This window comes from Poromitra crassiceps (genome assembly GCF_964638095.1).
Source record: "Poromitra crassiceps genome assembly, chromosome: 22".
NCBI lineage: Eukaryota > Metazoa > Chordata > Actinopteri > Beryciformes > Melamphaidae > Poromitra > Poromitra crassiceps.
In genome coordinates this window covers 4,607,195-4,618,231 of record NC_139647.1, presented here as the reverse complement: position 1 = coordinate 4,618,231, position 11,037 = coordinate 4,607,195, and the positions used below count along the sequence as shown (strand labels likewise).

Below are 11,037 nucleotides of genomic sequence, written 5' to 3'. Positions count from 1 at the left end.
AGGGACAGGACAGAGAGGTGACAGGGATAGGACAGAGAGGGGACAGGGACAGGACAGAGATGGGACAGGGACAGGACAGAGAGGGGACAGGACAGAGAGGGGACAGGGACAGGACAGAGAGGTGACAGGGACAGGACAGAGAGGTGACAGAGACAGGACAGAGAGGGGACACGGGATGGGACAGAGAGGTGACAGAGACAGGACAGAGAGGGGACAGGGACAGGGACAGGACAGAGAGGGGACATGGGACAGGACAGAGGGGACAGGGACAGGACAGAGGGGACAGGGACAGGACAGAGGGGACAGGGACAGGACAGAGATGGAACATGGGACAGGACAGAGAGGGGACAGGGACAGGACAGAGGGGACAGGGACGGGACAGAGGGGACAGGGACGGGACAGAGAGGGGACATGGGACAGGACAGAGAGGGGACAGGGACAGGACAGAGAGGGGACATGGGACAGGACAGAGAGGGGACATGGGACAGGACAGAGAGGGGACAGGACAGATATGGGACAGGACAGAGAGGGGACATGGGACGGGACAGAGAGGTGACAGGGACAGGACAGAGAGGGGACATGGGACGGGACAGAGAGGGGACATGGGACGGGACAGAGAGGTGACAGGGACAGGACAGGACAGGGACGGGACAGAGAGGGGACATGGGACGGGACAGGGGTACAAACTGAGGAAAATCACAAGTACAGTAGAATGAAGTGTAGATGATTTCCCAGCAGAGGGAAACGGGTGCAGGCTGTCAGCAGGCTGGGGTGCAGGCTGTCAGCAGAGTGAAACAGGTGCAGGCTGCAGGCTGTCAGCAGCAAGCAGCTATTTCAGTCGATGCTGCACATCCATTCTTCCACCACTGATCACTGATGTGAACCATGAACGCAGGGCTTCTATATTCCCCCAGGGGGCGATGCAGAGAGCGTCATTCACTCGCCGAGGAGCGGCTATAAGAAGACGACACGTGCATACACTGTGTGTCCGCCTGTGCCCGCGTGTATACACATAAACATCTATACAGTCGCACACGCACACACAGACACACAAACAGAGAGGTTAGAGAGTGAATGAGCAGGATGATGACTATTTCTAGACTCCACTGATCTGGCCAAAGCGTTACAAGATTAAAAGACTAAGGGTGCTTTCTCACTGGCGCCCAGGTAGCGTTCCCAGGTAGCGTTCCCAGGTAGCGTTCCCAGGTAGTGTTCCCGAGCACACTTGTCCCCAAATTGACCCCAGTTTCGTAACGTTTGGTGAGTGTGAACGTTGCGTTCCGTTCTGCGCCCGGGCGCGCTACGGGGAACCCGTGTGACAGGATGCACTTGAAAAGGTGGTCTGGGGAGCGCTTTCCCCCCAGTTCCCCTCCCCCAGTTCCCCTGGGTCAGGCAGACCGACCGACCAGAGGAGGCACTAGAGCAGCAACCAGGACTCACACCCCACCGGTTTCCCACCCGCAGACACGGCCAATTGTGTCTGTGTAGGAACGTCTGACCAAGCTGGAAGTACCTCACTGAATTGCTCCCACGCTACGAACCGTCTAGAACTCTTAGGTCAACAGGGTCCAGCTTATTAACTGTCCCTAGGATCAAATCAAATCATGGGAAGACTGCATTTACCCACTATGCTTCTGCTAGCTGGAACAAATTGCCTGAAGACCTCAGATCTGCCCCAACCTTACTTACTTTTAAAAATAGACTAAAGACTTTTATGTTTACCGTCGCTTTTTGACAGCTACTATGCAAACCCAATGAGTCCTCTATAAGTTTTTAGCTCTTTTTGCAACTGCTGCGCCTGTTGCTTATTGCACTTTTTATACTCTTTTTTAAAGTTTTGTTGTGATGCTTTTAAATGTCCATTTTATTCTCTTCTTTTCTTTTCTTTTCCTCTCAACCATTTTATGTGAAGCACTTTGAATTGCCTCTGTGTATGAAATGTGCTATACAAATAAACTTGACTTGACTTGACCTCTGCCGGGAATTGAACCTGGGTCTCCGTGGTGGAAGGAGAGTGGCCTATATACTGACGGCTCTAAAATATCTCACAAATACAAGCCACCACATTCAATAACGTCCCTCACAGTAACCTGTAAAGCCCTTTTAAATCAAATAGACTGTCATCCCTCACCCTCTTGTAAATACCATCGCTACACTGACTGGATTGAGGTCAACAGTGGCACATTCCAACCACTGTTTGGTACGGGAGGGAACGGTCGAGCAGCCAGAACGCACCCTGTTTAACAGTCACTTTAAGATGGCAGTTAAAATGTAAGAAGCAAAACAGAGTTGGTCAAATCAGAAGCACCACAAGCTGAGAGGCAAACGGGTTCGACGACCTTACAACCCCATATCTCTCCCTCCACTTGCCATGTCTTTCCCTTTAAAAAGAGGCCATGCTGGCCTTAAAAGAGAATATAAAATGTGCTGAGAAGAAAGTTCTCCTTAGACTCACTTCTGACCTGACTGAACTACAGAGCTGCTGAAGACTTTCCAGCATGCTGTCAATAACACACCGCCTGCTAGCTAATGATTACACACTCTTATTCCTGGGGGCGGAGAACTACCACCTACACGCACGCACACACACGCACGCACGCACGCAGGCACGCACACACACACACACACACACACACACACACACACACACACACACACACACAGTTAAGGTCAGCCATTGCTCTGAGCTCACGCCTCAAGCCACCTGACCACATGCTGGCATGGTTTGTGTGTTTCTGTGAGTGTGTGTGTGTGTGTGAGAGAGTGTGTGTGCATGTGTGTACTTTGTTCGTGTGAGAGAGTGTGTGCATGTGTGTGTGTGTGTGTGTTTGTTCGTGTGAGAGTGTGTGTGTGTGTGTGTGTGTGTGTGTGTGTGCACGTGTGTTCGTGTGCACGTGTGTTCGTGTGAGTGTGTGTGTGTGTGTGTGTGAGTGTGTGTGGGTGTGTGTGTGTGTTTGTATGTGTGTGTGTGAGAGAGTGTGTGTGCGTGGGTGCGTGTGTGTGTGTGTGTGTGTGTGTGAGAGAGAGTGTGTGTGTGCATGTGTGTGGGTGGGTGCAGTTAGAGACTATGCGAGGCTCTTTGAAGCCAATAATCTGCCTCCTGATCCCTGGGCCCGCCTCTTCTAAACTCACGTTTGGTACTTCACCAGCAGCCGGTGTAACGTCGATTTTTGCTGCTTTGTCGAAAAATGCTACCGCCGCATAAACCGATAGGGTCTGTCTATCGATTAGGGCTAATGAAGCCTAACCCTAACCCTAACCCTAACCCTAAAATTATGGGCGTGGCGATGAAACTTGGAAAATCGGCTTTGCGCACGCGCAGAATCACAAAGTAGCAGTTCTCGACGGGTAGCAAAAATCGACGTTACACCGGCACTATACAATCTGGAGTGGAGTAAATTCACAAACTGCTGTTCAGGAGAAGAAGAGACAGACGGATATAATCCCCAAAGTGTGAAAGACTTAAAGATTCTACAGACAACTGTGTTGCTTTAACTCAGTGTTTCTCAAAGTGTGGGGCGGCCCCCCCTCCTGTGGGGCAGTGGTAAAACGGGGGGGGCACAGGGGGAAATGCAGAAATGCAGCACGGAACCAATGTTTTGACGTCAGACTTCTTTCCCGGCGAGCAATAAATGAACCCCGCTTCTGTAGTGACTCGCATTCATTACATGGATGGTTCATTCCTATTGCCAAATATTTGAACTTGTTTTGTTAAGTTTTGCACAGGTTGCACTTTATTGTTATTATTTTGAAAATATGTGCAGTGCAAAACAGGTTCAAGTAAAAGGTCAAAGTTAAACTTGGACCCTTTTGTTACAATTTTGTTGGGGCGGTGGAACATTTTTCCTCCTCCAAAGTGGGGCATGACAGAAAAAGTTTGAGAACCACTGCTTTAACTGATCATTATGAAGTGAATGTAGATTGCACAGTGTAATGCCGGTAGAGGCTGCTGGTGGTAGCGTTAGCCATGTTGCTAACGCCCACTAGCATCCAGAAAACGAACCAGGAGCTACAAAGGCAGGACCAGCCTGGAACAAAAGAAATCTAACTGTGTTTGTTTCTGGCTGCTAACGTTATAGCGTTAGCAACATTAGCCATGTTTCTTAGCAGCCAGAAACAAACAAATGGTTTTCCATTGTTTTCTTGCAGTGGCCTTTCTAAAATGAGCAGTGGTACGTCGCTATATTCTGTTAAGATCAAGTGACAGTGACGTGTTGCCAAGCTGCGTATGAACTGATGGATTTGACCTTGATCTGAACCTGGTAGGGGTGAGTGACCTCAAATAGTCGACGATTCAACGATTCATTCGAAGGAGCCTGAATCGACTGCCAATCTCACAGTCGATTAGATGCAAAATGTGGTTAGATAGATAGATGCTAGATAGCTTTATTGGTCCTCAGAGAGGACGTTCTTGAAGGTGCGAACATAAAACAAACATGCAGGACATAAAAGGTATAGGGTTATGAAACAAGGATCATTCCATTCCGGCTATGTGGGTGTTGAATGTCTGATTTGACATAGAACTGCTTGGTTTCTCCCCCAAAAAATCGTGATTATAGCCTATTTTGGTACAAGTATCAGCCTATTAATACTGTAAAACCAAGTCAAACCACATCTGATTAGACTGACACAATTCTGAGTCGAGTAGAGCCCTACAACCAAGTCTGTGTGGGTCCCAAACTCTTCTTTCTCGAGCAGTTAGCCGTTCCCAACGCTAGCGAGCCTCATGTGCAGTTGACCGAGTCTGTTATCAGATTTCCGCCTCCGTCCTGCCAAGCTGCTGTCGCCGCCAAGCACATTTCCGAAGGCTCTGTTGACCCAATCAGCCAGTGACTCCATCAGTTCAACGCCATTTACCGCCCCCTCTCTCCCGCTGTTCCACACTTTCTGCCACAGGCGCACACTCTCTCTTGCGCTTCACTGCGAACCCTCTGTCCCTCTATCTTTGCCTTTACATTTTGTCCACTCTCCCTGCCTCCAGACATCTCTGCAGACAGTCCTGTGCGAGGCGAGCACGAGCATACAGCCAAACTCCACCCTACAGGTGTGTCATACAGCCAAACTCCACCCTACAGGTGTGTCATACAGCCAAACTCCACCCTACAGGTGTGTCCAAAAGCTAAACCACACCTTTGACCCAGCATTCATCTAGCATCACAACTAGGGTTGGGTACCGAAACAACCGGTAGTACCGGTGCCGAATTGCAACGTAGGTGTAGGTGCCGTATCTGAGCTGCTGAGTGAAATATCTGCCCCTCTGTTGCTCCGAAACTGGCACTGCACGCTCATTTTGACCAACATTCTCATTTGGAGCACGCTGCTTGAAATCGAAAATTTTAAAATTTTAATTTTAAAAAGTTGGTTCAGGCACTGGTACCATTTTAAAAGTATTGGTTTGGCACCGGTATCGGAAAAATACAATACATAATCAATCATAACACTGAAAAGTGATCAAAAAGACAGCTTGACGGCACAATGAAACACAGGGCAGGACACTGGGCTTAAGTACAGGAAGTGAATATCTCTTAAGGAAATGAAGTGAATATCTCTTGTTGTAGATGCACACAGGGTTGATACAGTGGTGTGGAATAGGCGAACAGTAAGGAGCCATGTACAGTAGGTGTAGCACTAGTATGTAGACTAAAGCGTCTATGCCAGGTTCCTCTGTTCCAAAGCTCCGTTCTGGGTAGCTAGGCTTTAGCACTACTCCACAGCGCATCACTACCATGTCACAGGAAGGGGGCGGGCGTGGACTACACCACCTAGACAGTCACCCACCTGCAGCAGTCCCCGGACAGCGAATAGGGCGAGAGCGGCGCGGTTTTCTCTGAGGCGGAGGACAGGCAGCGGTCCAGGTCGCCGTCCTCATCCATAGAGCAAAGGGGAGCTTGCAGAGCGCCCGACCCGGCCGCGGTGCCCGAGGCCGGGGTCGCCGGACCGGCTTTGTCCTGCTCCTCCTCGAACACGTCGTCGTCCCCCATCGTGGCGAAGCTGGCCTCGCTGCCTTCCTGCAGCGCGCTGGAGGACTTGGCGATGTGGAGGCGAGAGGCGTAGCTGCTGCTGCCCAGCTCGGAGCACTGCAGGCTGGCCGAGGTGGAGGAGTGAGAGAAGGGGAGGAAGAGGCGCACGAAGGTGGAAGTGGGGGAGTGATGGGGGTGGAGGCGGGCGCTGGGAAGAGGGGGCGGTGGGGGCGCAGGGGCGGGGTCAGGTGACCGCGCGTGGACGGGAGGGACCACCGTGTCAGGTGACAGAGCGTGGAGGGGAGGGACCACCGTGTGTTTGTAGTTGTTGGTGAAGGAGGGGACCAGGTCGGGGTGGTGGGCGCGTGCTGAGAAGGCCGTAGCGGGGCTCGGGTGCACGGGCGCCGCCGGTGCGGGCTCACTGTTGAGCGTGCGTGCCCGGCGATCGGCAGCCGCTTGGGGTTTCATCTCGAGCTCGCCCTCTGAGCAGGTGCGGTCGACGAAGCGCAGACCGCTGCACAGACTGTCCACGCGCTGACCCATCATGTCATTCAGAGAGCGGGAGAACCTCAGGGCGCTGTCGGGGCGGAGGTTGACGGAGGAGGGGCGGAGCAGGGAGAGCCAGTCCGTGCCGAAGGAGACACTTCGCTTGCCGGGTTTGGAGGCCGGGGCGTCCAGGCAGAGGGTGGTGACCGAAACACCGTTAGAATTCAACAGAACCACCGCCGTCTGCTTGTGAGCGGGCTGCTCCTGGCTGCTGGCGTTGGCGTCATGTGAACGAGTGTTTGTGTGCGTTCATGAAGGAGGAACATGTGATGGACAATAACGGTGAAGGAGAGCAGGAAGAGGGACAGGGCAGGGACAAAGAAGAGACATGAAAACGACAGAAAGACATCATGCATCACACACAAAAAGGGGGAAATAACTGGTGCTTTTTCGCAACAGTGCTGCCGCCATTTTGGCCTGGAAATGTTGACCTCCTTGCGCCAATGGGCCACACGGCACTGCTCACTAGTGCGGTTCTTCCCCAACAACAGGTCTGAGAGATGACATCTACTGCCCCCAGAGGATGCTGTTGTCATCACTGCTCACATAAATAACACGGCTGGCAGCAAGAGCACATAAAAGAGGTCAGAGGTGAGAGGTCAGAGGGGCGTGTACCTGCAGATGTCCTGGTTGGAGGGAGTGACGGACGTCCTGGAGAAGCTGCACGGGGCGTTTACAGAAGTCGGGCTGCCAGCCTGAGGGACAAAGACACAAAGCACAGTTTAGGACAGATGACACACTCCAAATGTGACAATGTGGCGAACAAGTAGGACGAGGTCATTTTTCAGTTTGTTTTACAGATTATGAAAGTGCAGATCGTAAGCTTTCAAATGATGTGACCTACATTGAAATCTGAAAATAGTTGAAGACGATGACGCTTATCTGAATGTTTGTACTACTCTAAAAGCAACATTCAGAGGAAACCGCCCTGAGAGTTGGTGAACAAGCTTAAGTTTGCTAACAAATTATAAGTGATCCTAAAACTGTTGTTTGTTATATTGAGTGCATTTATTCAACACCCATTCTTCAAATCGTGTCATTTGAAAAAAAAAGTGGAAAAGTTTTTTCTTTCAAAAACAAAAGAAACTTTTATCTTGATTGGTGCAATTTCGCGGTTGCCTATAATTGTTAGCCCTTTAACCAGACCCATGTCATGTTATAACCGGGCCGGCCGGGGGGGCGCGGTGAGAGTACTCACGCTGTCAGAGCCGATGCACGCCATGATAAAGAGGAAAAAACAACGCTGACAGTTAATCTATCTGATTAAAAGCTGTCGCCGTGTGAGTCACCGAGCAGACAAAACAGCGCGCCACTGAGGGAAGGCGAGAGAGAGACACTGTCAGACACACACAGAGAAAGAGAGAGAGAGAGAGAGAGAGAGAGAGAGATACAGCTGCATGACATGAGGCAAGAGATATCTCCAGCCTCCAGAGATGCTTCTGAAACAGAGGCACCTGCAGGGTAAGAACTAATTAAAGACAAATCACAACTTCCTCAAAGCCCCAATGTTCTCCGGGTTCCACTAAATATTCACTCGATGCAGATGGCACAAGTGCGGGTGCTTATGTGGGCTTTGTGTTTAAAAGCTGTCCAGCCTGAGATACTGTAGGGACAGAACGGGAGGAGAGAGAGGTGTGTTTGGGTTGCTAGGATAAAGATGCCAGTGAGGGCCACGGGCATTTTAAACAAGAAACTAATTACCTATCGATTCCATCTGTAACTAAGGGGGAATTTATAGCTGGCGGCCTGACCCAGATCAATACGAGAATTCAATGTCCATCTCTGCCCTTCACCCGCTCCCTCTCTCTCCCTCTCTCTCTCTCCATCTACTCTTCACGTTCTCCCTCTCTCTCCCTCTCTCTCTCTCCATCTACCCTTCACGTTCTCCCTCTCTCTCCCTCTCTCTCTCTCCATCTACCCTTCACGTTCTCCCTCTCTATCCCTCTCTCTCTCTCCATCTACCCTTCACACGTTCTCCCTCTCTCCCCCTCTCTCTCTCTCCATCTACCCTTCACCCTCTCCCTCTCTCGCCCCCCCTCTCTCCATCTGCCCTTCACCCGCTCCCTCTCTCTCCCTCTCTCTTTCTCCATCTACCCTTCACCCGCTCCCTCTCTCTCTCTCTCTCTCTCTCCATCTACCCTTCACACGCTCTCCCTCTCTCTCCCTCTCTCTCTCTCCATCTACCCTTCCCCCCGCTCCCTCTCTCTCCCTCTCTCTCTCTCCATCTACCCTTCCCCCCGCTCCCTCTCTCTCTCCATATACCATTCACATGCTCCCTCCCCCCCCCCTCTCTCTCGCCATCTGCCCTTCACCCGCTCCCTCTCTCTCCCTCTCTCTCTCTCCATCAACCCTTTTCATATCAAGGACCGCTAATTTAGTGCACATTATGGACATGGACCCCCAATTGTCTTGTCTTTCTACCTATTGCTGTTGGTCAATGAAAGTGTCTTAATTGATGGAGTTTTTGTCTCTTGAACCCAAATCTGAGAATATCTTAGATATTAATTAGTCCAGAATTCCACGACTGTGTGTATAGCAGGCAAAGAGATAACAGTGAAACTATGATCAGAGCAAGTCATTCGTCTACGTCAGCGGACGATGACGGAGTTTACGTCACGCGGACCCCTGGCGCACTCGCGGATCCGCAGAGTAGGGCTAACACTAGGTGCTAACGCTAGGGCTTCAACCTCTGTTGAGGTGAGCTCAGGCTGTCAGAGGAGAAACCAGGAAGAAGGAAATCGCCATTTTTTTTAAAATGCGTGTTTCACAAATCCGATTGCGGCAGTTCTTTGTATGTACATCAAACACATATATGGTCATATTTTTGTATCTGTTGGGGAGGTATTTCAGACAAATTCGACAAGATTTATGGGGCTGGGGAGCTGTGTGTGCGTGCTGGCCAGCCTCGCTGCAGCACACAGTCCATACGGGTTGAACATGCAGAGAACACAACTGGACACCCTGCACGGGGCGGGTATCCCGCGAGTTATAATAAAGATGTGTTTAAAAAATGATTAAAAGTGCATTTTTGCTGGGGACCCCCTGGAACTCACTGAAGGACCCCTGCAGGTCCCTGGACCACCCATTGAGAACCACTGATCTACAGTATGGCTTCCCTTCCTTGACTGTATCACTCTGTCTCACTTTCAAACAGACATACACACTCCCCCCCCCACTGTTTCTTTGTTACTTTCTCTCTCCATTTCTCTGTATTTCAAAAAGTGATTGAGTTATAGTTCACGTCTGAGGCTTCTGTAGGGCGCCAGCAGGAGTCTGGAATAGAAGTAATGAACAGACAGCATTGAGAAGACTCGTGTCTGGGACAGACAAAAACAAGTTAGATCAAAGCAGTGCAGCAGGCAATTTACACTAAATTTAACTACATGTGGGCTGCCTCGGCTCTGCACTTCAAAACAAGAAAGTCAGAAAGTGTGTCTGGCTAAGCACGAATATCATCTCACAGTAATATATATATATATATATATATATATATGCGCCACTAAATGAAAAATAGGCAGCTCATGTTTGCGTTGATGACACTGTGGACTGTATCGTCATTCCTGATTTTATTGTTAGTTGTGCAAACATACTGTGAGGTTCCATGTATAAAGCACTCTTGTGTCTGTGCACATCATTCTTCGATGGCACTTCAATGATTAACAGTCTACAGATAAGAATGTGTGCCAGTAACCGTACAGAGGGAAAGCGCAGGGTGATAAGATAGATGAGGAACTAATGATTAACTGCAAAGGACTCTATGGCTTCTGCATATGGAACATCTCCAACAGCCTGTCTCTGATGAGAAGGACCTTCTACGTATGAAACATCTCCAACAGCCTGTCTCTGATGAGAAGGACCTTCTATGTATGAAACATCTCTAACAGCCTGTCTCTGATGAGAAGGACCTTCTACCTATGAAACATCTCTAACAGCCTGTCTCTGATGAGAAGGACCTTCTACGTATGAAACATCTCCAACAGCCTGTCTCTGATGAGAAGGACCTTCTACGTAGGAAACATCTCTAACAGCCTGTCTCTGATGAGAAGGAACTTCTACGTAGGAAACATCTCTAACAGCCTGTCTCTGATGAGAAGGACCTTCTACGTATGAAACATCTCCAACAGCCTGTCTCTGATGAGAAGGACCTTCTACGTAGGAAACATCTCTAACAGCCTGTCTCTGATGAGAAGGACCTTCTACGTATGAAACATCTCTAACAGCCTGTCTCTGATGAGAAGAACCTTCTATGTATGAAACATCTCCAACAGCCTGTCTCTGATGAGAAGGACCTTCTACGTAGGAAACATCTCTAACAGCCTGTCTCTGATGAGAAGGACCTTCTATGTATGAAACATCTCCAACAGCCTGTCTCTGATGAGAAGGAACTTCTACGTAGGAAACATCTCTAACAGCCTGTCTCTGATGAGAAGGACCTTCTATGTATGAAACATCTCCAACAGCCTGTCTCTGATGAGAAGGACCTTCTACGTATGAAACATCTCCAACAGCCTGTCTCTGATGAGAAGGACCT

At 49.9% G+C, this 11,037-nt stretch overlaps 2 protein-coding genes across 3 annotated transcripts in view; one reads left to right on the top strand and one right to left on the bottom strand.

The window, feature by feature from the left end:
• Nucleotides 1-11,037, top strand: part of LOC310796326 (transmembrane protein 150A) — a 243,518-nt gene that overhangs the window by 124,136 nt on the left and 108,345 nt on the right. The window lies entirely within an intron of this gene.
• The window catches only part of marchf8 (membrane-associated ring finger (C3HC4) 8), a 121,969-nt gene that overhangs the window by 11,887 nt on the left and 99,045 nt on the right, over nt 1-11,037 (bottom strand). For both annotated transcript variants that reach the window (XM_083658191.1, XM_083658192.1), the window contains one exon: nt 7,122-7,201. In XM_083658191.1, coding sequence (XP_083514317.1) covers nt 7,122-7,201 — 80 coding nt within the window. The remainder of the gene's footprint in view (nt 1-7,121; nt 7,202-11,037) is intronic.